The 26,566-nt window shown below is 41.9% G+C and overlaps 3 protein-coding genes across 3 annotated transcripts in view; 1 reads left to right on the forward strand and 2 right to left on the reverse strand.

Annotated features, from left to right (window-relative positions):
• Nucleotides 1-4,016, reverse strand: part of arhgap24 (Rho GTPase activating protein 24) — a 56,385-nt gene extending 52,369 nt beyond the window's left edge. Inside the window, exon 1 of the mRNA XM_030084783.1 lies at nt 3,574-4,016. The gene's annotated coding sequence lies outside the window, so the exon portion shown is untranslated. The remainder of the gene's footprint in view (nt 1-3,573) is intronic.
• Nucleotides 4,017-13,555: 9,539 nt separating this feature from the next.
• esm1 (endothelial cell-specific molecule 1) lies at nt 13,556-15,428 on the reverse strand. The gene is made up of 3 exons (XM_030085674.1): nt 14,777-15,428; nt 14,326-14,469; nt 13,556-14,152 (listed from the first exon to the last, which is right to left on the reverse strand). The coding sequence occupies exons 1-3, from the start codon at nt 15,081-15,083 to the stop codon at nt 14,058-14,060; spliced, it is 546 nt and encodes a 181-aa protein (XP_029941534.1). The 5' UTR covers nt 15,084-15,428; the 3' UTR covers nt 13,556-14,057.
• A 2,346-nt stretch (nt 15,429-17,774) lies between these two features.
• Nucleotides 17,775-26,566, forward strand: part of LOC115383483 (probable E3 ubiquitin-protein ligase HERC1) — a 37,951-nt gene continuing 29,159 nt past the window's right edge. Inside the window, exons 1-12 of the mRNA XM_030085673.1 lie at nt 17,775-17,850; nt 21,557-22,568; nt 23,680-23,775; nt 23,864-24,046; nt 24,332-24,544; nt 24,812-24,910; nt 25,116-25,212; nt 25,328-25,471; nt 25,610-25,737; nt 25,860-26,004; nt 26,109-26,280; nt 26,379-26,513. Of these exons, the coding sequence (XP_029941533.1) occupies nt 21,588-22,568; nt 23,680-23,775; nt 23,864-24,046; nt 24,332-24,544; nt 24,812-24,910; nt 25,116-25,212; nt 25,328-25,471; nt 25,610-25,737; nt 25,860-26,004; nt 26,109-26,280; nt 26,379-26,513 (2,393 nt within the window). The 5' untranslated portion in view covers nt 17,775-17,850; nt 21,557-21,587. The remainder of the gene's footprint in view (nt 17,851-21,556; nt 22,569-23,679; nt 23,776-23,863; nt 24,047-24,331; nt 24,545-24,811; nt 24,911-25,115; nt 25,213-25,327; nt 25,472-25,609; nt 25,738-25,859; nt 26,005-26,108; nt 26,281-26,378; nt 26,514-26,566) is intronic.

Raw genomic sequence — 26,566 nt, forward strand, 5'->3', positions numbered from 1 at the left:
TCCAAAGTTGGACTCAGACTTGGAATCTCTTTGCTTTCAGGCAAGAGTGCTGAGCGCTAAATCAGTATGTGGCCTTCCAAAAAAAAAAAAAAAAAAAGCAGGAGACTTTAAGATAATGGGAAGTTTCCCAGGTCTGCTTTAGATTCTAAAAACGGTCCTATAATCTTTGCTTTTACATGTGAAAATCTTACTTTGACATCTTTAGTGCATGCAAAGCCTCAGGCCCCTCCATGTGATCTCAGGCGGCCCCACAGGGGATCAGAGATCACAGATTGAGAACCTCTGGGCTTAAGAATAAACATCACCCTTCAAGGTCTTTAAATCTCTACTTCATTTTATGATCTTTCGGCCTTTCAGCGGTCACTGCTTCAGCATATGGAAAAGTACAGATCTTGTCACACGTGCTGAAGTCACTGCTGCCAGGCTTTGATTGGACTATCACTGCTAAGGGCAGGGACATAAATTCTTTTTTTTTTTCTTCATGCCTTGAACGGATTACCATCTGTCTTTCATCAGTCCTTACTGCTGCATTTTCAGTAACCGCTGTGTTCTCCCTGCCAACTTTATTGACAAGATGCTAAGGTCAATAGTGCAAATTAAAGGAAATAACACTGTCTGTCTATTTATCTGAAAAGTGCTATCATAGTTTAATTGGCTGCAATCAAAAGTCTTACTTTGTTGTGTTTGTGCTAACTTTGCTAATTGTACAACTCACCACAAAACATGTGAGAGAAGAAACTTGAACTTCACATAGCCAGCCGGTGCTGTCAACCCTTTAAATATCTTGAAGCAACCTTCCCCCTTAAAGTCGACACAGCAGGGCCTCCGTGACCCACATGTGTTCAAGACAAATATAACCCGCGCCTGCCAAAAGCTGCTATACCCCAAGACCGCTCTGTTTCTGTTGGACTCCTGTTTTAAAGTTGCAGAGGTGAGAGGAGGGCACGCCGCTCGCTGTGCTGTTGCCGTGCTAATCGCTGGAGAGGATGTGAAAGAGGAAGAGCTCCAACTCAGTCTCGCAGATGGAAGTACTCATGCACATTAAATCAAAAGGAAAAAAGAAAAAAAAAAAAAGATCCATGACTCTATTCTACACATGGCGCTCAGATCAGTCATGATCGACTGCCGGACGGGGTTATTTAGAGGTCAGAACCTGAGGAGCTCCCGCTCATTATTGAGTTGAGGATATAGCCACTGATCAGTCACTACCCACTCAGCTGAGTAATAGTGAAGAACGGATGTATCGGGAAGAGGAAGTGAGCCAAGGAGATGAGCTGCAGTACAGCATATCAAAAACACCGATTAAACACTTCTTGGGCATAAAAAATTCTGTTGATGTAGTTGCTGAAATCCCCCTTATAAAAAAAAAAACCGGCTTGCCTTTATGAATCAATGCGATGACTCAATGTCTATTTTGTCTACACACCAATTTGGAAGCCATATGTGGCCCCTTCATACTTCACAATGCAGACTCTTTGGTATGATACAGTCATTACCGCTTCACGAGCATCACGACTGCCCCTCCCTCCCCTTTTTCCCTCCCGCCATGTGTCACAGTACGTCTGGAAACAGAGCAGCAGCCCCACGGAGAGACGTTTTGCGGAGACCTGAAGGCCCGGCCGCTGATTCATCCTACATGTGTTTGACATGCTGTTGCAAATGAATGAATGATACCGTTGATGTGGCTTTTTTTTTTTTTTTTTTTTTTTTTAGCGAGACGAATACCACCACACACAGGAGGATATTTTCCTGTCTAAATGCGCAACAAGATGATATGGTTTACAAGGTGAGAAGGGCAAACTGAAAATTGCACATGGTGATCATAGTCATTTTCACCTGGGATGTTGTTTACAATAGCAGCTTGGGGACGGTGGGAGCCGAGCTGACTCTGCATTTTAACCTCCATAAATGTCACACAGCTTGCTGCCCTTTGCACCAAAGGAAAGGTGGCGTAAGGCCAGATTAGATGCGGATTAAACCCTTGTGATATAAATTTCTAATTAGTGAGATTCAGGGCAACAGATAGGCAACATTGTTGCAAGTTTTCTTTTTTAGCAAGCTCAGCCAATCAGCAGTTGGGTGAAGACTCATATATTACAGGCATAAATGAGAATACCACAAGGCGTCGTGCTTCGTGACTGACAGAAGGCATATTGTAGTTCTCAAAATGTCAAATGACTATTTATGCAGTCTCCAAAGTGATGGTGAGTCCAGTTCTGCTGTAGGTTCAGCTCATCTACTCTCCGCCGCCTCCCGTCACAAAAAAAGATGTCACGGAGTTAGACCTGGGAACAGTCGAACGCAGCAGCTGACACGAGGAACCTGATCCCCGGGCTTTCCAGCAGCACGGCTCGTGTGCTGCAGACATTCCTGGCACACGGGGGTCATCATCCCTCCTCCTGCCACGGCTCATGCCCTGCTTGCTGTCACATCGTCTATTTTCATTAGCCCATCAGGTGGAGGAAACGCGCTGCAGAGATGTCTTCTCTGTCTTACTTTATCACCATTCAGCCTGATCTTTTCCTGCTCAGCCTTTTAATTTCTTATTGATGGACATTTTCTCTTCCTCTTGCCACTGTTTTTCTCACTGTGAATGTGTTGATGGCAATTGAATGTCACTGAACGCCCAGACCAGCACAATAAACTAGATATAGTTGACTTTCAGTTTGCATGACCCTAAAAAACATTTGTATGATCTAACTGTCCAACGATCTGCTCAAACTGAGTCAGCGGCCAAAAGTCACCAGTTTTAATCACACTTGATCCAGAAAAAAGGATTTTTACAGTAATTCAACACTGCTTAGAATTACTTCTTACAGGAAATTGATATTTTAGTTACACCTCTGTTCTCATAAGCCAACAAATAATCTAATATGGTCGAGATAAAGATTTCACCTCAGCTAGAGGTCAAGCACTTTTTCCCCCTGATGGGTCGCTGTGTGTAGACTGAATACCACACACACGGCTAGTGACACAAGTGGATGAACTCAACCGCCACTGAAGCAGTGCAAAAACCTTCCCATCTTAAGGTCTGGGATACCCCGAGAAGGATCCTGAGGGTGATGCCAGAGATCACATGGGGGTTCAAAAGGCTTTTCCTGCTCTAAGATGGTCAAAAATCACATTGGATCAAGGGAATTGATAATATTGATCTAGAAAAAAAGGTTCACAACTATTTCAATAATCTCGTGATCACGACCATCAGGCAGCAGGTGCTACAGGAAGTTTCTTCAAAAAAATGTTTCCATTAAACGCTTATTCTCTCATGCACGAAGCTTCACTAGACCATGTTAGATTCAACCAGTACTGATTATATATAAACAGCTTTAATGCTATCTGATACCAAAGTTATATGTATTTACATTTTTACAAACACTCACTTGTGCAGATCTGTGGTTGACATTTTTAATATGTAACACAATCCCTCTGAGCCAGGCCGGGCCCACAGCATCAGTACGCTCATATTACATACCAAAGCATGTGAATATAAATGACAACCTCTGGGACACTGTGGACGTCACGTCTGATGTCAATCATCACCATTCATTTTGAGAGCATTGTGAGGAGACTCACCTTTCAAGTGAACAGCCTTCAGCTCTGAAGCGTGGTGATGCACAAACCGCTGTATCCAGTCCAGTGGCAGGTAATCAATCAATGTCAGAAATCCCAAGCTGAGACAAGCTGCTGCTGCTGCTGCTGCTGCTGCTGCACTGGCTGAGAGACACAGTCAGCTGTGGCTCAGAGGAGCTGTTCAAAAAACTTTTCCCCCAACTGCTCAGCACTATCTGCATGCTGGGAAAGTCTCCGCCGTGGACAGGATGACCGCCGTGGTCAGCACAGGCAACTCACACACTGGGCACCATTACAGCTGGAGTCCACCCAGACACATGCACGCCCACATGTGCTCCCACACACTCACAAACACACACACACACACACACATACACACACACACACACAAACACACAGGGTCTCCTCCCAACCGCTGTCTAAGCAGTGCAAACTGCTCCAGTCATTGTGGCTCACACACTCTGAGCAGGCTGTGCGTCGCTGGTTGCAGAAAGGAGGAGGAGAAGGAGGAGGGAAGAGAGAGAGGGAGGAGGAAACTTTGTGTGTGTATGTGTGTGTATGTGTGTGTATGTGTGTGTGTGAGAGAGAGAGAGTGAGGGCATGTTTGAGGAAGTCTCCAGACGTGAGCTGTGACTCCAGGAGTGCAGAGTTCTCTTTTTTTCTCGTCAGATTTCAGACAAGCAGCCAGCAGCTTTTAAACTCTCACACGCCACCTTACTCATTTTTAAAACCCTTAATGTGGAATTAAAATCTTAAATGTCCGTGCTTGATCTGTGACTAATGCAGTTTACACACCCTGAACACTTCTTATGTGTTTTTAGATGACATATACAAATGACTGCACGCAAGAAACTCAGCAAACATTTACTTAGTCCCTCTGTCCTCACTTTGGTGCAAATCCAGCTGTATACACACCAGTGGAAAGTGCAACTGGTTTATTTGGGGTCGTCTTGGATGTTTTTCTCCTTAGAGAGTGGTGCAGTGGTTCCTCTGGGAAAACATAGCTCTCTGAGCAAAATAGAGCATTTCCTTTATGAATGTTCTGCGTGTAAATAAACATGTGTAATGTAAAAAAAAAAATGATGATGGAATTTACAGTGTGAGAAAATTACTGTCTATTCTCACGGCTGTGGTATTGTGAGATTTAATGTGAATCACACAACCATTCAGTGGGCAATTTACTACTGATGACTAAATCAGATCATGCATGGAACTCATAAAATACAAGGATATATAAAGACATGACATCCAGGTGCAATTTATATTCCCACTTTGTACCTTTATGCAATTTTAATGTCTCCTTGGCACGTGTCAGCCTCCTCCCGAGCCTGAAAAATGTTCTCATTATGAACAAGGGAGGGAAATTCCAGTCCACGGAGGAGGTAGCCGGAGTGTCAACAACAATTACTTCCACAAAATCAAATCATCTGGACAAGAATTGGTTTATTTACGAAGTCACTCTCTAATAATGAGAATGTGGGTGATTTTAAGTGGATGCGGTGTTACAGTCCCAGAGGAGCTGGTTGACGGAGCTGATGGAGAAGTTTAATTGTGATGCTTGGGAGTGTGTGTGAGGTGATTATTGGGTTATTGAGGCGCTCGAGGGTCAAGTGAGAGGTCAGGCTGAATTTATTGTCCATCTTTTTGATCTATCAACAGACTAAGCAGGTGGGAGAACTGATCCGTCTTACAGAAGCGCGCTCCATCAAGCAGTCTGTCAAAGAAAAAGCAGAAACAAATTAAAGTTTATTGATCAGACTATGGATGACAATACAGGTGAATTTAGTACTTCTTATGAGGCTGAAATATGATTGAATTGTTGCTTTCGAGGTCAGAGGGATTCATTATAAAGGAATTCTGTTTTTGGACCTATTCCATTGAGGTGTGTAAACATTATTTTTGTATTCAATATTAGTTAACTTTAATGACTCCTTGTTCAAAATTGTCATTGGTGGCTCTCATATTAAGATGAATAAGCATCACTGGTGAGCTTGCTATCAGCAGTAGTAGACATCTGATCATTTTGGGCACAGTCAAAGTTTGATTCGCTTTTACAAAGATCTCACTCAGCTCTCAGTTGTACACCGTAATGTATAAGCAACAAACAAAAACCAAAGTTACTTTAATATTAAAAAAAGTGGCCAGAACATAAGTTCCTTTGGTGGCAGGAGAAACCTCTCTTGATTAAATCAACATTAAATGAGATGCTGAGAACAAACAACAGTGGGCTCCGGGCCATCTGTCCTCAGCCATCTTTCAGCGTGTTTTATTATATTTGCAGGACCAGGAATGCCGGACACGAAACACTGTGACCTTGTGACGTAAGAAGTGGCCATATGTAAACAAACCGGAGCTGCATCTTTACTCCCGTGAGATATTCTGGAAGACAGTATCTGATAAACAGCTCATGAGATTAGAATGGATGAAGCTTCATGGAGGAAACCTCCTCTGAATTCAGTTTTTCTCAATGGATCCACTGTTCTCATGGCCTTTGCAGTCAGGGGATTTGGACAGTTGCTGACTTCTGTACAGAGACTAAAAATCTTGTGGGATCTCGGACAAATCAGATACTTCTACTGGTGAACTGGAATGCTATTCATTCACCGTATATGATTTGAGAGCTTCAAATATAGCTGCTTCCACTGGCCTGAATGCTATGATCCCTTGTTATAGTTCAGATCTGTGAGGCATGGCATGTAATACTGTGAAACATAGCTGTGGCTGAATATAGTGGTATTCCTGATGTATCTAAAGCAAGTGTGCACATTATCCAAGCTGGTTGCTGCCTTGCAGTGACTCAGAAAAACAGCAAGAGGAAATAGTGGTTATGCAATGACAGGAAAGGAGTTTTGATTTTCAAATATAAAGCCCAAATCCTACTTTTATATGTACTATAGTATTGTATCAGTACAAACAGAAACAATTATGAAATACTTCACATCTTCTATAGTTAAATAAGGATGGATATTAAACCCAACTTCATCTTGTGGATTTAATCAAATAATAAAATAATACTGTGTGTTTGGAAAAGCTGATTCTTTGTTACAACGTTAAAAGCTTTTGCAAAGCTCTGAAGTTGTTTAAAGTTTGTGTCCACTGCCACCATGTGGCCAAGATCGATTATTTCATGGAACAAACTAAAAAAAAAAAAAGTCATTCGATGATCACAACAGCACAGCTAAAGTAACACAAAATCCGATTAATTCACACGTTTTTTTTTTTAGCTTTTGTTTGCCAAGAAGAAAACTGAAAGCTCTCTGCTGAATCCAGTTGTTCTAATTTGTGACTCAATATGTTGAAAGAACAGCAAAAACCACAAGAAAAATCAAGGAAATCAACGTAATGCGGAATGAGCAACGTCGGGGTAAGTTAAATAGCAGATACAAAAGTTATATAAAGACATTAAAGCAAGAAGGCAGACAAAAATACTTATAACATATAAAAAAAATGTATAAACACGGAGTACTAAACTGAACTATCAAGTTAAAATGCATTTCTTTAAACTAAAAATGTATTCTGATATGCAAATTGTGAGCTGCTAATTGTAGATTGATTATAGCAATTATATAATACCATCTATGCAGTATTTATACTGTAGTGAATTACAGTACGAGCTTAAAGAGATATAGTTGGCACCAAATAGATTGTTCAGCAGAAGAACAACACAGTTGGTGTTTATTACTTTAAGTATAAAGAAGAAGAAGGGATCCTGGAAGTGATGGAGTGTCCCTCCAAAGAGCTCACATGTTAATATAATCAAACCTGTGTGTGTTTACAAGAACAGTTAGGGGGATCTGAACCATCCACAGAGGATCTAGGCTCAGTTTACCAGCATGTTTTAAATCAACTTCTGTGCAAGTTCCTTTAAAACAGCAAGTTATGGGAGGAAATGATGCTGCTCTGAAGGCCAATTATTGATTTCTCTTCTGCTAATTCCCTCTGCACTTTCAAATGTGAAAAATAAGCTACATACATACACCTTATTTTGAAAGCAGACCTCACCACCTTAACATTTATGCAGAGTATTGAATGTGATTGTCATTAATTCTTTCCTGAAAACAGTTTCAGGAAAGATCATTCTCTTCTTGATGCAACAGTGCTCTCTGGTGGGGACTTTGAAAACTTCAGGATTAAGAATTTAAAAAAAGCAATAATTGTGAACAGGAGTTGCAGAAATTCAGTGTTTGGTACATGAGCCACATAAATAATGATGAATATTGAATACTATTGAATACAGCCACCAGAGGTCATTGTGTCTCTATATATTAGAGGACAATGAATAAAGGTTAAAGATCAGGGCTAAATCACTTGATTATTGGAAGATCTTGCTGCGGTGAAACCATGAATATTTGTTGTTGTTTTTTTTTTACATGATGAATGGATCATATCACGTTGTAATCATATAACAGATTGTGCACTTCTTCTTGCTATAACAACTGCAACCTGAAATAAAAAGTTGTTCTGAGAATTCAATCCAATCCAATCCAATCCATTTAATTTTTAAAGCACATCTAAACAACAAAAATGTTTCCAACGTGCTACACAAAAAACAATGAAGCAAACATTTCTATATCACAATAACCTATAATTAAAATGGCAAATAAAACATTAAAGTCAAACAGATAAACCTGGTAGAATGGAGGGGAAGGTTGTTCCAAAGTCTGGGGCAGAAAGCCCTGACCCCCCTGGTTTTAAGACTGGCTCTAGACCTGGAGCTGGAGCTGGACCCCAGACCTCAATTTGCACGCTAGAATATATATATAGAGGAAGTCCTTGATGTACTGTGGGGCCAGCTCATTTAAAGCTTTAAAAACAAACAATAAAAATCTCAAAATTAATACGAAAATTAACAGGGAACAAGTGGGAAGATGCAATGATTGGGATAAGGCGTTCTTGTTTTTTGGTCCCAGGTAAAAGTTGTGCCTTGGTGTTCTGGACTAGCTGCAGAGGGAAAGGGATTTGTGGCTGACGCCTGAGTAAAGTGCGTTGCAGTAGTCCAGTCGACTGGAAATAAAAGCGTGCACAACCTGGGGTGTCAGGTCAGGGGGCAGTGGCTGTTCTTCGAGATTGGCATGTAAATGTGGCAGTCATCAGCATAGAGAGATAAGAGATAAGACACGCCATGTTTCTAGAAAAAATTCTCCAAGTGTGAGGAGATACAGTATAAAGCAAAAAGGATCACTCCCAGGATAGATCCCTGGGGGACCCCACAATGAAGTGGGCTACAGGACGAAGTGGAGTCCTCCAGCCTCTAAAAGTTTTACCACAAAAGGTTAATTTGGAAATGGGCCATTAATTTGAAAAAAAGCATCAGATCAAGACCAGGTTTTTTTTAATCAAGGGATCAACAACAACTTTTTTTTTTTTTTACAAAAGGAGGGCACAGTGCCAGAAGCCAAGCTGCTGTTGATGATGTCCCCGACTAAAGAAGCAGTGGCGTTCCATACCTCCTCAAAACAGTGAGGAGGGATTGGGTCTGTGGGACAGGAGGAGGGTTTCAGTTTAACTATGTGAGCTCAGACAATGACACAAGCTCAAAACAGCCAAAAACAGCAGAACACTGAGTGACTACTGTAAGAGACAGTGCAGAAGGGGGTATAGTGGCTCTACCTTATCATTAAAAAAGCTCATTTTCATGGGTTTGGGATGTCAACTCCAGTGAAGTGGAAGGATTGGGATTTAAAACAGAACTCATAGTCTTGAAAAGATGGTGAAGCTTGCTGACATTATTTAAGACTAAGTAATTTTTGCAGTTTTAACGGCACTGAAAATTTGTCCTGCTATCTGTAAGAATCTGCCATCCTCCAGATGGTCTTTCTTCCACCTGCTCTCCGACACTCTCGCCTGGCTGCACGTGTTCTGTCACTGAGCCAAGGCTCCTGTTTTGCTTTAGAACGCATGGCCTTGATGGAAGCTACACTGTCCAGGACATCAGAGAGGGAAGAAATGAAACAGTTTATCACTCGCTTAGTGTCTGGGACTGCAACAAAGTTTAAACTAAAATCAAACATGACAGGACTGTGATCAGAGAATACTGCGTCACCCACAACAGCGCTGTCTACAGGAAAACCACATGACAACAGAATGTCAGAAGTGCGTCTGTGCACTTGTGTTGAGCCAGAGACTCGCTGTGTCAAATGAAAAGCTTCAGTCAGCTCCGAAAACTCTCTGGACATGGTTTTAAGCAGACAACACACATGCATATTAAAATCTCAGACAGTTTAAATCCTGTCATAACAAGTCTGAATAAAAGCAGCAAAATCTGAAAAGTCCCTAATAAAATTCTTGTTGCGCTTCGGTGGTCTGAAAATGACAGCACAGATCACTGGATCAGTCAGTCGTAGCTCGAAGCAACTCGGTTCCAAAGATGGGAAAGTCCAGTCAGATCACTTTGTGTTAAATGAATATCAGTTTGAGTTTGAGCTTGGGGGCTTTCCTGTGTGGAATTTGTATGTTCCCCATGTGCATGCATGGATTATATCTGGGTACTCCCATTTCCTCCCACAGTCAAAAGTTCAATTCATGATTCCGTATTGATCACAGGTTTGAATTCACTCATTGTCATTTGGCTGCCACAAAGCCACAGTTATGTTACACCCTGCGAAGAACTTATAGTGCAAGATACTAAAACCCCTGAGGGATGATTTGTAGCTATCTTTGTGGTGTCCTTTGGAGTGTACAACCAGTGTGTGTGTTTTTGTTTGCGTGTGATTTTCTGTCATGTTTGCCCTGTAATGGATCTGTGATATGTCTACCCTGCCTTCCCGCTGCTGGAATTGGCTCCTGTGCCCCTCGGTTGGATACAGCAGGTAAAGAAAATGGATGATGCCTTATTTTGTGGAATCTAATGGAATAATGGAGCGTTTATCCTCAAATATGCAAAATTATAATGTCAACATGATAGTTCAGATGTATTTGTTGGTACAGGTTACTGATGGGCTTGTCGAGGTGAGGTGGAGGTTAAATTCATTTGTAGAAACATCTTGCATTCCTTGAGAGATAAATCACTATCGAATTCACTCTTGAAGTGGAAGAAAGGTAAAAACAAAACGTCTGTTTCTCATAGAAGTCATCTGATTTCTGAGGTGTTATAGTGAAGTTGTTTCTCTTTGTGTCTCACTAAAATAATTCATCTTCGGACAGACATCTGTCAGGTCACTGAGGTCAAGGATCCAACCTCTTGTTTTCCAGTTTATTGCACAATGGTCTTCGGGGAGGTGGGGGGAGGAAAAAGAGGGTGAAACTCTTGATTAAAGAAGCCAAACAATAATCTAACTGTATTCCCATCACTTCAATAGATTAGCACGGCATGACGTGCTTCTTGTTTCTCCTCATGAGCTCTAATCTTCATATCTACCCTCAGCCTAATCAATTGGATGCCTTCATTTCCGTCTTCATGATGTTATGCGCGGTCCCCAATGAGCTCTATCACTCCACATTTACAATAAACAACCTGTTGAGACAGGGCCAAACTGTAAATACCAGAACATCTATTTGCAGTAAATCAGTGTTATTTACTACTTCATTCACGCACCTTTGTTTCTGCAGAGGAGGCAGTGACGTGCTCGGGGAGTCAGATAAAGGGTATTTCTCACCAACGCTTTCCTGTTATTTTCCAGGGTCCTTTGTTTGGTGGTGGGACCTCGGCCGGTCCGTTCTCAGGGGAATGAGGGGAACATTCGAGCCTGAGTTCTTGAGAAGGATCCTGCTCCCGTACACAGCCTTGTCCCGTACCTGTCGGCATCACGGCATGCGAGTGAGCGAAAGAGACATTTTGTCCTTGGATTGAGGCATTACACCCCTGCAGCGTACTTCGTATCTATTTCAGGGAATTCCATCCTTGAGATCTGTGGTGGCCTTGCAATCGTGTCAGATTTCTAAATTACACTCTCCCTTAATTTTCTACTACACCGTTAAACATGAATGCCCTATTTTTATTCATCTGATTCATGACATCGGTTTCCCTCTTTTATTAGATATTCACGTGTCAATATTCTATTAAAATAACAAAATAGCGGCCAGGAAGTGTCCTCTTGTAACTTCCAACGTCCAGCGAGAGGATGGGGCCTTCCCAGTTGTGGGTCATTTACAAATTCCCATCTTTTGGAGTGTCACTTGAAAAAAGCCGTGCTTTTAAATTCCTGTCCTGGGCAGACACAACAACAACAGGAAGAAGGGCCATTTTCACAGGTGTCAGGAAGCACAGGAAATAAACAAGCTGAATACTGGAAAACAGTTTTGGACCACTGAGAGTAAGAGGTGAGGTTAATAACAGATATTTTTAGCAAGTGAGCAAATATCTTGAAATTGTATGGAATAGTTGATGATCGCATTATTGGTCTGTATCATTATGAATTATCATTCATTATTAGAGGAGAAGAAGCTGATGATCGTCTCAATTTTGCGTCCGATAATCAAATGAGTCCCTGTGGCCAACTTTCTCAGATTATTTTAAAAGAGAGAATGATTTTTAAAAATCTACCTGAAAGTAATTTGGTGGATTTGAAGTAATGTAGTGTTCAGAAACCCAAATTACAATTCATGTTTCACAGAACTGAAATTATATAAATAATCAAATATCATGATGCTGATGCTCTTTATAAGACACTGCATACAAAACTCTCATGGTTTTCCCTTTTTTATTTTATTGACATTGCAGCCATAGCTTAAAACTGACTCATTAATTGTAGATTCCTCGATTTTCTTGCAAATAAATAAAAAAAAAAAATTCATGATCATTTAATTTTTCACTCTATATGTTGTAGGTGAGGAGAGATCTTAAAATTTCAGTCTGGAAAACATGTGGCAGAACACGAGTATGTGAAAAAAACAGTATTTCAAAAATTTCAAGTGATTTAAAGAGGTTATAGCAAAGTTAATGCAAGACTTTTTTCTGTTTTATTGCAGAGAAGGTAAGCTGATATCACTAAAATGACTGAAATAAAGAGATAATGTCTTTGCCCTTCAGTCCTTTTACACAATGAACGGTTCAAGAATTTGTTTTCCAGGACTGCAAGAGGATTTTTGCATGTGAAGAAATATTCTTTTTTTTTTTATATTTGGCGAAACAAGGAAAGTAGGGCGTTCCTCAATTTGAGAGTCAAGGATGTTTAAAAAATCACAGCAACCATTCCTGCTCCCGTGTTTGGATATAATCTAATCATGGGAAAATAGACCAACAAGGATTCCTTCGACTAAAAAGACATATTTCTCCCCAGACTTCTCAGCATTTTGGGATTTTCAACTTTTCCCACCTCCTATAAATAGATAGTATAATTTGCTGTCTGTGTGCCTCTTAAGAGAAATTTAGAGCTCCTCTGCCGTGGCAGACGGTATTTCACCAGCATTCACACAGCTGTTTCTGAACAGTCATTGACCAAACAGGCTTCTAAAAATGGTCATCAGAACAGTTTCCTCCTTAAAGAGGATCAAGGACACGGCATTTGGGATTTAGGGTTATATGTTTGGAAAACCACAAAAAAAAAAAACTAAAGAATATTAAGGGTTCAGAAAAAAATAGTTGCTTATAGCTTGAATTGACCTGCTGTGTTTTAGTGGAAGTGCCAAGTTTAACAAGTGCACACTGTGATGTACATATGTGTCTATGGGTTAATGTGTTAGTTGGAAAACACATTGATGGTGAAAATTCACCTCTTTTTTTAAATTATACATTGCATTTCCTTCTTATTGATCTGCTACATCCCCTTAAATCAATTTACTATATTTACTGATATGATTGTCTTTAATGTGAGACGACTCAAATTCCAGTTCAACTACCTGAATGGTATTTATGGGCATAGTTTAATCTAAATGTTTTATATTTCAGTGTCATTATCATGTATCAACTCTGCAATTGCACTGTGTCTACTACCAAAACTGTGTTGTACGTCAAATATATCAGATATGGTTGATTTCACTGAACAAGGTCTTGCTTATGTAACAACTTCATAGAAGAACCAAGCAGTAAAATGACAAGTTAGTGGTAACTTTGGTTTATTTTCAAGAGCATTTTTTGTTGCTTTTACAATGGCTGGTGTCAAACACATTATATAGTCCATGGTGACTTTTCATATATACAGTGCAAACAAAAAAAGTTGACTTGCTCAAGGAGAAAAAAAAACTGTTGCTGAAGTTAATAATAAAAAGGAACGTTTCTTTTATCCAGAAACATACATCCTATGATATATGAAGACACAGTAAATGATGCTAAAGCAATTGTGAACTTCCTTCACTTAGTTATGATTAATTTACGACAGAAACTCATACAAAACAAAAAAAAGATAACGCAAATAAAATAACACTGTTGGCATATTTCATTAAAAAAGATGGAGGTCAAACACGGACCAACCGAACTGAACAAAAACTTGCAAACACCGTAAAAAAGTTTTTCCCGTTGTTTAACATAATAAAATATAGCCTATCTTTCAGTTCATTTATAAGTTAATGCTACATTTACACTGAACAGATTCAGTCTGGTCAGCACTTTGTCAGCGAGGGTTAAGCCGCTTTGGAGCAGTGGATCTGTCTGTGAGCTGATCCGTGTTGTGGACTGTGCTGATTTCTCCTGAGCCCACCTCGGTCCCTGAGAACACAAGAGAAAGGAATCAGTAATCTCTCAGTTCATGTCTCACACATGACCTTTTCAGTCCACTTGAGAGGATTCTTTACTTTTTACCAACCAACTGAGAAATGCACTCATTTGAATTGAAGCTGCATTAATAATACATCATTGGAAGAGTAGTGTTTGATGTTTACCTGTTTGGGGTTCAGTCTTGAGCTTGCTGGCGATTTTGGCAAAGAAGGAGAGGGTGAGACATGCTCCATTCTCCCTGTCACATATGCCTCCTTTGCAATTGCATGTCTTTCGGCACTCAACTCCATAGGTTCCGTACAAGCAGTCTGCAAAAACATGAAAATATGTTTAGGTCATTTTCCATAGATGACAAGCAGAAAAGAAAAAAAACTGTTGTAGTGTAATGCTGCAGCATTTATGATACAATGTCTAAACTCCAAGTCTAGGATGTCATAATATAAATGGGAAAATTACTTATAACAGAGCATATACCTGCAGAAGAGAAGCGTCCAAAAATAATAATCATAAACAGGCTGAAATTTTGCAACAACACATGGGGACACTGCAGTGGGGCATCTCTAACTGCAGCATGCAGAAACAGCATCAACATTTTTTCCCACAGCGGGCGCATACCTTTGCATATTCCATATTCATCCCCGTAATCGTCTTCGTCCTTGTAGAACTCGCAGAATAATCCCGGTCCGCACTTCACCCCGTGCATCCCCGACACCGTGCGGTAGCAGTGCTCCCCTCTGCCGGCTGCGCAGACCTGGCAACAGCCGCAGTCGTCCAGGACGGTCCGTGCGCACCGCTGCGTCCCGCCGCACCGCTCCGGGTTGCACCGATCCGGGCAGTTCACCGCATACTTGACGCTGGCGCCCCACGCCTCGGCACGGTGCACCGCGAGGGAGGACAACACCGTGATGAGCAGAAAGGACATCGCTGCATGCGGAGAAGGAGCCGGAGCTGGGAGAGAGAGGTAGAGAGACAGAGGGCGACGGAGAGAGAGAGAGAGAGAGAGAGAGAGAGGGGGAGAGGGAGAGAGATGGAGGGGCTGCCGGAGCCTCGCTGAGACTTGAGCGGAGTGGCCCGCCGCTCATCAGGTTGGATGGTTATCTGCGATGAACAACTTTGTTTTTGCACATGACTGGCCCTCGTCAATTTCCTCATTCCGGTGTTGTCGTCCCTTTTTTGCCAGCCAGTCCCCTTTTTAGAAATCCGGCGTGGAAGTGGGATTAACTCTGGCCCGCCATCCAGGAATTGAAATCCGTGAGACCTGATGTCAGAAGTTATCTTTGGTTTGTTTTTGTCTGAGTGACGGGAGCCCCGGACCTCCCACCGCATCGGCTCTGTCGTGACTGGAGCTCCTGTCGATAATTCAACTTCCTATGACTCACTTTAGAGAAATCCTCACAAGTTTTTTTTTTTTTTTATTTATTTAACAGATCTTATTCACATCATATAAAACAAGTCATCTTTTTGAATAAACACGTTCCTCTTTAACATATAAGAAGGACCTGCTAAATATTCTTTGAAACATTTATTTCAATTCATCTCAATTACCTGCATTAATTCAGTAATAATCAATGTGTCTTTTCATTAAGTTATTCATAGTTACTGATGTAGACTGTTTCATTAATTTTTAAAGGGGATGTTTTTTTTTATTTTGTCTTTATCAATTCATCAAGAAGGTTAATCAAAAGACACTGAATAAATTATATATTCGGCTATTTTTGTTCTGTAGACCAAGGGCTAATTCTGGTCAAGAGGGTCCAATCTTGGGATGACCTTGTAAAGTGTAAAAATAACTAAGAAAACATCAACTGCAATGACAGCAGCTTATTTCACGATGAGATTCAGCATTTAGAGCAAGCAACCTTATTGCTTGTGATATAGACTTAGCATCACCATTGATCTGTGTGGAAATAAAAGCATCAGAAACCCTTTATTCTGACAAAGCAAACAGGGTTTCAGGAGTGATGTTGGTTGCTCATAAAAGATTTTGTGAACTATAATGTTGTTAATTTAAATGCTGCCAATTTGCTGTTCATTCAGGTGTTACTCTGCTGCATGTGGTTTCAGAACGTAGCTGAGTGAAACAGTGCTGTGGAGGCTCTCAGACTAAAATTACATCATCCTGCATTTCCCTTAATACAACATCAGAAGAGACTGCTTTCCCAGACTCTAGAACAATGGATCAAAACTTTAAAGATATATCCTGTCCTGTTCAGAAATATTTATTAGAAGTGATATATATTTGTTTTATTAGTTCTGCATCCACTAAATAAAAAAAAACACCTAAGCTTACAAATCAAACCACTGAACAAGCCATTTAAAAGACAGATTGTGACATTCAGAGATTACTTTTTTTAGACTTTTTTTTCCCTCCTTGTGAGCTTTAAGTTATAGCCGAAAGAAGCCACTCAAACCCGGTGACTGCTGGAGTGGGTGTACTGTGTCTGCCAGGATCCGTCTGGCCTTATTCCCTGACCTCATTTCATGCAGGTCAGTGGGGTCATTAGGGCCGTGCCAGGAATGTTTCTGTGTGCTCTGGCAATGTCAAACAGTTTGTTCTTGTTTTTGAAAGGTGAAAAAAAAACAAAAAAAAAAACAACCCAACAGATACTGTTAGAAATGAAGACTGACTGAGTAAAACAGTGGTTAGGCATTCTGTGGCCATCGGACTCTATTCAGGGTTATCACTGTTGAAGTGGGACGTACAGAAGCATCAAGAACTCTGTAATGTGTGCATCTTTTAGATGCTTACCTGTTTTTCATGTGTATACCTGCACACTTCTCCGTCATCCACAGAAACATGTTTTAAGTGAGTCATTAAAAGCAATGTTTTGAAATGGGGTCCATTCATCTTTCAACCCATCTTGTGAATAATAGATCAAATATTTTTCAAAAATGATAATAATGTGCATCGACATGGTCTTTCTACATGGAATTAAACCTCAGGTGTGTTGGAAATGTTTTTATATTTTGTGATCTATGATAACAGTTTTAACTGTTACTCTACACTGAAAAGTTTAGAATTCCCCTGCCTTAAAAAATACTAAGAATAAATTGTCTTTTGATTTTGCATTGAAAGATGCACAATGAGAGTAAATATTGACTACAGAGTATATGCCTGTCAAGTGGCTGTCTGATGTGGATCTAGACTTAAATCTGAATTAAGTTTTAAAGTGGTTTCCAAATTAGCTTTAACAATCATTTGGCATCAGTGGTCAATGCACATGCAAAGGGGAACACATTTTTTCTTCATAATTCAACTGTACAACTGTAATTTTGCCCACTGGATGAAAGGCTGTAATCAAAAATCATCTCAATGTTCAATAACATCAGATTAATTGAAGATAATTAGTGTGACTCTTACTATTTTGGGACTTTGAATCAACTCAGTTGAGTTCAAGATATAAAGCAATGAATGCTCAAAGATTATTTTAACATATCTGCAGCTTGTTTGGCATTGTGGCAGGCAGCCTAAATTCTAGTCAAGTAACTTCTTGGGCCGCCAGGACGAGTTCTTCCCCACGGGTTGATGATGAGGCTGCAGAGCTCCACCCTGGACACTGGATGGCGCTGACGCACCGACGCTCCGCTGCTCCGCATCACTGGCTAAACCTCGGTCGAAGAAGAACAGGAGCGAGGAGAAGGCTGACATGATATTCTCGTCCGAGGGAGACCTCACCGGGACGGGACAGGTAACGCAAACCATTTAACAGCGGCGCTTTCGTTTACTGCCACGGCGTCTCGCCCTGCCCGGTGTCTCTTCACGGCGTCGCCGCACCCGGGTAGAAATGCTCCAGTCCGCCGGCGGTGTTTGTGTGGAGAGCTGTCAGCCCAGCAGCGGAGGGGCTGGGGCGTTTTTGACAGCCATGGAGCAGACTAGCAACTGCACTGCAGCCAGCGTTAGCTCAGCTGTCACCGCAGAGGCAGAATAATGTTACATTCCGCTCTGTGTCTGGGTCTGGGTCTGTCTGTGATTATGGCATTTCATTGTTTATGTTGGTGCAGCGGACAGCTACAATATAAAACGAGCTAATTATTCTGTGAGATGCAAACCAATGGCGACAAACGCGATGAAATAATAAAAAAGCACTAATATTCTAATGTGTGAATAAATCTGCTCCTGTGTCTGGCTGCTCATCTGCCTGCATGCACAACTTAATACCAAACATCCGACTGCAGATCAATAAATGCAGATGGATGCATGTTTTTGCAACAATCTGGAGATGTCTGAATCGCCCTTGTGTATTTTTATGACTGTGCACAGATGTACAGTACTGCTGTGTTGCCGTTTTATCAACACTCACCCACACAGCCACTGTTCATTGTGGTCATTGTTGTCCTGGCAACAACAGTGCAAACCTCCCTTAATTGCAACTTCCTGCAGCTCAGTCAGGGTGACTCTGGCAGCCAAGAAAATTCGTCCATCCTGTCTCAGGTCAGCTGTGGGGTTCTTTTCTCATCATGCTCATTCCGAAGCCAACACCACCTTCAAAGCATGCAAATGCATGCATTAAAATTCAGCCTTGTAAAAAAGTACATGGTGTTATTAGCTTGTGACCTCAGATTAGGGTTTGGATTCATGCCTTTAAATGATCAGCTGAATATATTTGGAATGTCTACAGTCTGATTTTGGACTCTGGGACCATCCTGTCTTGAATTTGGCTGCTCTTACTGAGTTCCCCTCCCTGGCACAGCTTTCTCTCACAGTGGAAAAGCCATGTGCTTGAGAGGAATTGCTGATTCCTCAGCATCCATAGATATGAAATTATGTGTGTGCAGTTTTTGTTTTAACCAGTGACATGTCTAGTGTGCACCCTGCCTTCACCCATTGTGAGCAGAGATTGACTCCAGTGCCCCTCCAACCTAAGTTGGTTAAATATTACTGCTTGCAATGCTGTATCAATCACTTTGAATATCTTGAATATATCCACAAGACCTGGTACAATTTATTTGATTGCATGGCAATAAAATGCAGATTATCTAATGACCCTTTTTTTCCCCTTTTGCCAGGGATCACAGTTGCAGTTGTGTTATTTCTCTTTACTGGCTTTACTAAAAGCACAATGAAGCCAGGTTTCTCCTGATAAAGCTTGGACACTGCGGCCTTGCCAGATTAATTGTCGCACCTCAGTGGCATATTATTGGCTATAGTCCTGCTTGTGGTGGATGTTTGTTTTATTTGCCTAGTTCATCGTGTCGGTTCATCGGTAACTTTAGGGCAGGGCTTGGGTTTATAAAAGACAGAAAATGTCCTTTAATGTAATGACGGTCCCCTTCTACAGCTACTCAATGACACAACTTGATGTTGAGTAATGTGTCTGTTGGCCTTCAGACGATCCATGGCCACCCAGTTGATGGACTTTAGCTACTTAGACTTGAGTGGCACTACAGAGGCATTGAGTGGGGATCCAAAGGCATACCCACGTTATAAATCTCCCTCTTACTCTTGTGAGAGGTAAGAAATCCTTAAGCTTGTTTCAACTGAACAGCAGCCTGGACTCCTCCAGTCTAAGGACTCCTGCCAGTATCCTTGTTTTCAATGTGACCCTGTTGGTCTGAGACGAAAGATATTTTAAATATTCTGCTGATAATAGATTAAAAAAAAATCATTTTTAGCCAGCACTCTGTTAACAAATAGTCAACAAATAATGATTGCGCCACACACGCTGCTACTACCTGCAGCTGATAGTGAGTGTGGCAACTGCTGGACCCACTCTGAGGTTTATGGCTGCTCTCAGAAACCACACATTACTGCAACTCATTTTTGACTTACAAATTATTTATTTATTTTCTTTTTCCGTGAGGAACCATATTGTACTGTGGCACTTTTGTGTTACTATGGTTGGTATTACATTTATGGACACTAGGTTCATTTTTTTTAATCCCTTTTTAAGTCAAAGTGTTTTCCACAGGATTTTGTGAGACTTTGGTAGGCATTGCTTACAGGGAGAATTTTCTGGAAGACTATAGTGTGGATTCTTTTTGACATATCACTATTCCAACATGCCTGATTGTGATGAGTGTTTCATTGTCAGACTTCATGTAGAGCTTAGTGACGACTTCCATTAGACTGAGGCTGAGGCATGTTAGAGCAGGGATGGTGACTCTTTGGGAATAGGATTTAGCACATTTGCTATAAAGGGATCTAGGATGAAAGTTCTGCATATTTAAGGTTAAACCTTTGAATCTGGTACACTGGTGGTTAAGGATGCTTTTCTGAAGGGAGAGGGAGAAACACGACACTGCTTGTGTTTTTTATGAAATGTGAAAACATTGTTTAACTTGGTTAGATAATACAATAACTACATTTTCATTATTAGCTTCATTATGCTCTGAAGACACCGTTGAAAATATTTTTTTTCCATTGGTAGCAGTTTTGACAGTGGTAGCTGTGTCTTACTTGCTGGTGGTTTCGTGTTGGTGGCTGTCTGGCCGTAGAGCACACGACTATATCAATGCTAGCTGTTATTTTTGGCTGGGGAGGAAACCATATAGCCTCACAGGCCTCTGGCACGGCAAGAGAGCCTCAGCTCTCTGACTGCGAACCACGGTTAAAGTGGCACGCTCACTTATCTAGCAGTCTGTAACTTGTCATGCATCTTTGTGAGATTTAAATTTTGCACAACCGTGGGTCATGAATGGATGTGTGAACATTTCGATGCTATACCGTAACATCCTGGCGAGCGATTGTACTTTTTAGTTATTTTGAAATGAATGAAAATGCTTTTATGTTGAGGTGTTTGAGGGCAGAAAAGCGATAAATGCGTTAGATGAACCATAATGTTAATAATGACCTCCGTATTTTCCCGTAAGAGGTACTGGCAGTTTGAATTTCAGTTTTTTTCTCAGCCGTTCCTTCAGCAATTTCACTTGATACGGTGACAAAGCAGGTCTGTGCTTGTGATGGCGTGACACAGCATCACATGATCCGCTTTGACGACTACAGAGTCTTAAAATCTGAATTCAATTGATTATGAGCAACATTGCATGAGACAACCTTTTTATTTCCCCACGTTATATAACATGATCATCTGTGAGACAAAGTCCCACCGGCAGCAAAGGTGAGCCGGGATGCAGTCATCATAGCGTGAGTTGACCTATATCAATGATACCCACCGGGCCTGTCGCAATATCCTGGATGCACTGTATGCTGGAGGAGCGCCAGCACACAAGAAGAAACTTGACACCTTCACACTGTATTCTCTTGGCAGGAAAACGCATTGCAACATCAGATTTCAGCAGCAAATGTTGCATGTAAATTGATGACACAGAAAGAAGTGCCATTTCATTATGTTAATCAAGTGCGAAGTAATGATGTGTGTGAAATTTAGAAGTCTGCCAATCGACAGCACATGCCTCCTCGTTTCTAATACAATCATGCTTCTCTTTGTCTTGCAGATGCACTGGGGAACATAGATAATGCTCAGAAATGGTGCCTTGTCAGACCCATGTGTTGCCGCTGTGGCAGGAGCACTTCAATAGCTCGTGGGCAGCAGAAGACAGCATCCAGACCGCCAGGAGAGATGGTGCTGCGCTTCTTTACAATAAGCTCCTTCACAACAAGGAAGTGGTCACCCTGGCTCAGCCTATTCAGGAGCTTGTGGGCCCACGCCTCCCAGACTTTGAGTACGAGTCCAATGCATTAGCGGAGAAGGAAGAGTACCTGTCATCCCTGCTTCAGAGCCAGCGATGGCTGGCTCACCGCATGCTCACGCAGACCTCCTACACCCTGAGCCTCCAACACAGGCTTGTGGTGCTGCAGAGGATCTACTACGCACTTCACAGCAAATACCATGATAAGTTTCGAGTGCAGCTGCCCTCCCAGTCCACAGACAGCGGGGCTGAATCTGGGCAAATCGAGCCGGCCCCAGAGCCCTGCGCGCTGGGCGGGGCATCCAAAATTAAATCAGGTACGGATGTTCTGATAGAAATGGGCGTGAGAACTGGGTTGAGCCTGCTCTTCTCCTTGCTGCAGCAGAACTGGAGGTATGCAGCCTCCGTGCATCCGGAGTCCGTTCTTTGCAACGACGTGCTCGCCACGGCGTCCTCCGTGCTGTCGTCGCTACCACCGCTGTCACTCGCTAACGAGAATAAGATCCCATCCGTGGGGCTGGACTGCCTGGCGCAGGTGGCCGACTTCCTGAAGAAGACGTCAGTGATCAGCGGAAGCGGCGGCGCCGACCCGACCGGCCGCAGGCTGGCGCTGGAGCTGCTGCTCGGCCTGGCCATGCAGAGGGGATCTCTGAAGTTTCTGCTGGAGTGGGTGGAGGTTGCCTTGGCTGCTTCGATGTCCTCCTCCACCTCTATACTGTCTTCCTCCTCCTCCACCCCTGCAATGAGCTCTCAGCAGTCCACTGGTGTCGGCTTCGACGTAATCCATCAAACTCTTCTTCAAATGAGGCAATATTCGGTATGTCCTTCGGGGTTTACAGATGAACTTCTTTCCAGTTAGTCAATAATCAAGCAACACTTTTGATGGAGATAATACAATTTATGTATTTTTTACATTAAAATATGTATGTGAAAAATACACATTTATAATATAATTCATATGCTGTGTTATTCTGCATCGGTTGGTGAGATCCATGTAGTAGTTGAACAAGATCATATGTCACAAGGCCACACCACTGATTACAGATGATTAATAGCTTTAATTGAACAATCGCTGCATTGATTTTAAAGTTTTCTTTCACATTCCTGACAATGTGCTGGTTGCAGCTGTCTTTGTTGTGTTTTATATTAATGCATTACTTTGGTTAAATAGAAATTATGATTACAGCAGAGGCTTTTTCATGCACTTGATTTCATTAGCATTTTTATGTGATAACTCATGCAACCTCTTAATGAACATATTGATGGAAAACATCACATCTGCATAGTAGGAAAATGGCTTTCGCTGCCTCATCCGTCCCCGCTGCAGACTGCTCTTTTTACATATGAACAGCTCCATTTGAAGCCCGGAGTGATGCCTCAGCGTGCAGATAAGGATTAAGATTGAGTCAGTCTTCCTGTCCTCTCTAGATATGCATATTGAGTCATCCTGTCGCAGCCTAATCAGCTTTGAAATATTTGTGTTCAAATGACAACTGGAGATGGTTATTGCAATCACGCAACATTATTCGCTCGTCTTATGTGTCTGTGCAGATGGGCACAGCAAATGATGTATGCACATTTCCCCCCTGTTAACTACAACCTACATATAAGCTATAAAAAAAGCATCACACAACAAGAAATGAAATATAGATTTGTTTGTGGTGATAAGGGAAAGTGGAACACAGCCTGCTGCTTTCTCAAATAACTAGATTGTCTACAAAGAGCAACACTGTTTTCTATTTTTTTCTGTCTTGGTTACATTCCTATCTGGATCATGCAGTGACATGCCATAGTTTTTAAAAGAAATGCCTCCTACTCTCATACATACCTCTGATTTAGAAAGCAAGGTTATCTAAAATCAGCTATTATTAAAATATAGCGGAAAAGTGCAAAATGCAGAAAGATAAACGTGATAACTTTCATTTCAGGGTTTTCGTGGGGATGCTGTAAACACTCAGGTGCTAAAGAAGGATGCGGATGGACTGTGTCGGCTCTCCCAGGCAGCTCTCTGCTTATTTGAGGAGGTGAAAAGAAGCTCAGTGTCATGATTGCTGACATTAAGAACTCATGCAGTGACTCATAAAGTGGCTCGCCTCCCTTCTACCTTCACAGATCTGCAACCTAGCATCCTACTGCCTGTGCTCCTGCAGCACAGACACAGCTGCTCCCGGTACAGAGAGCGACACAGTCATGGTGTATGTGTGGGGCAGCAACAGCAGCCATCAGCTGGCAGAAGGGACCCTGGAGAAAATCTTGCTGCCAAAACTGACGCAGGGCTTCAGCGATGCCCAGATGGTATGGCCACCCACAGGGGAAAAACAAACATGACACATGGGTGTCACTTTTTTATTTGTACTGTATGTAATTGTACATCAGAATTTACATATTTGCCTTTTTAGGATTTTTTCGGTGTATTTTTTCATAATTTCTATGTAATTCATCATGATACTGTACCACTAGTATCTGAAAATGGAATTCAAATTTTCTGAGTCAATACTATAAGTTAAATCATTTTGATTTTAGATGTCATGTCTTATTCTTTAACGTCATTGGTCACTGTCCGCCTTTGCCTTGTTTTAGATCGAAGCGGGCCAGTACTGCACCTTCTCCGTGTCAGCGGATGGTTCGGTAAAAGCCTGTGGAAAAGGCAGCTATGGGCGCCTGGGCCTGGGAGACTCCAACAACCAGTCCATGCCCAAGAAACTCGTGCTGGAGCCGCACAGGAACATGAAGAAAGTGTCCTCCTCCAAGGGCTCTGATGGCCACACTTTGGCTATCACTGTAGAGGGAGAGGTGAGGAAATGAAGTTACTGCCGCCACATATTTAGAAGGTTTTTGTACAATAAATTAGAAATTTGAACACTTTTTCACATAATTCTTGCTATATAATTAACTTGAGCAATTATGTTCAAAGTAGTGTTTTAGGAGCTCTGCCTAACTGCTTGTACTGCTTTTTACTAATTTCCACTCCATAAATCAGTGTTTTAATCAATTTTTATAATGTGATACATTTTAGAACTTTACTAATTAAAATTTGAATTATTAAAACAATCATTTCAGGTGTTCAGCTGGGGTGATGGAGAATATGGGAAGCTAGGCCATGGTAACAGTGCAACGCAGAAATATCCCAAAATCATACAAGGACCTCTGCTGGGCAAAGTGAGTCTGCAAACAATAGAAATACAGATGAGGAATGTATTAGATGTCTTTAAGTGCTATTAATTTTGCATGTATTCGTCTCTCTATTAATTTTTGTTTAAGTTTATTTCTGTATATTCGCATATACGTTTGCAATGATTTCTGTGTGAAGGATATTGCTGTTGCATTTTGTTTTCTGATGTTGCTTCTATTTCTTTCCCTGCAGGTTATTGTTTGCGTGTCTGCGGGCTACAGGCACAGCGCTGCAGTGACCAACGACGGGGAGCTTTATACGTGGGGAGAAGGAGACTTTGGCAGGCTCGGTATGCATCTTATTACTCCAAATGCTTAATCCCGTTTTCAGCATTTCCAGAGTTTAGTTGTGCCTATCACATGTTAGGAGCAGACTCTGTTGAGCAGCTTTCCTCCCCGGCGCAGGTCACAGCGACAGCCAGAGCCGGAACGTGCCCACACTGGTGAAGGACATCAGCGGCGTGGGGCAGGTGGCCTGCGGCAGCTCTCACACCATCGCCGTGGCGCAGGATGGACGTACTGTGTGGTCCTTTGGAGGAGGGGACAACGGTGAGTCGCAGCGACTTTAACACAGCGCCTTCATGCAGTGATAGAAATCACTGTCTTCACCTAAACGTGAAGCTTGACAGATTTCTCTGGAGCGACTGTGAAGTGATGCTGATGCGGTGTAATGACTCATCCTTGCAGGTAAGCTGGGTCACGGAGATACCAATCGCGTGTATCGGCCCAAGGTCATCGAGGCCCTGCATGGATTCATCATCAGGAAAGTGTGTGCTGGCAGCCAGTCCTCTCTGGCCCTCACCTCGTCAGGACAGGTGATAAATACAGCTTTTAACTGGTTATTCCATTGTATTCATTTAATGATGTGAGGCATTAAAAAAAGACTATTTGAGCTAACTGCTTGAATCCTTCCTATATATTTGTGTTATTTCTGCAGGTGTTTGCATGGGGCTGCGGCTCATGTTTAGGATGTGGCTCCTCTGAAACAACCTCTCTGAGGCCAAGGTTCATAGAAGACCTGAGCATCACCAAAATCATTGATATCTCATGTGGAGACAGCCACTGTCTGGCTCTCTCTCATGGTAAGATTACTTTACATTCTTCTTAGCTAGTATTATTATTATTATTATTATTTTTAACTTGCCGAGTTTTCTGACTGAAACATTTGTCTTCTTTCTGTCATCAGAGAATGAAGTGTACGCGTGGGGGAATAACACCATGGGCCAGTGTGGCCAGGGCCACACTTCTACGCCCATCACCAAACCCAAGAAAGTTCTGGGTTTAGAGGGAGTCTCTATTCAGCAAATCACTGCTGGCACTTCTCACAGTTTGGCTTGGACCGCAGTGCCGACTGACAGGTAGAACCTCCATCTCAACTGAAACAAAGAGAAATACGTTTGTTTGGGTTTTTCCAAGTGATTGCAATGCAGACAAAATTCTGTTATTTATTTTCTAGGCAACTGGTGGCGTGGCACAGGCCTTTTTGTGTCGACTTGGAGGAGAGCACCTTCACCTATCTACGCAATTTCCTGGAAACTTACTGTGATGGCATCAGTAATGATACGCCCCCTGCTCCTTTCTTATCTAAAAGGCATGAAATTACTTTACAGTAGCTGTATATTCAGTCAGCATAACGTACGAAAT

This window comes from Salarias fasciatus (assembly GCF_902148845.1).
Source record: "Salarias fasciatus chromosome 7 unlocalized genomic scaffold, fSalaFa1.1 super_scaffold_4, whole genome shotgun sequence".
NCBI classification, from domain to species: Eukaryota; Metazoa; Chordata; class Actinopteri; order Blenniiformes; family Blenniidae; genus Salarias; species Salarias fasciatus.

What these genes read in the sequence shown, in the direction of transcription:
- esm1 (XM_030085674.1), bottom strand. Translation starts at nt 15,083, where the DNA reads ATGTCCTTTCTGCTCATCACGGTGTTGTCCTCCCTCGCGGTGCACCGT. An exon ending in TGAATATGGAATATGCAAAG is followed by an intron (nt 14,470 to 14,776) that starts GTATGCGCCCGC and finishes ATGTTTTTGCAG; the next exon opens with ACTGCTTGTACGGAACCTAT. An exon ending in CAAGACTGAACCCCAAACAG is followed by an intron (nt 14,153 to 14,325) that starts GTAAACATCAAA and finishes TTGTGTTCTCAG; the next exon opens with GGACCGAGGTGGGCTCAGGA.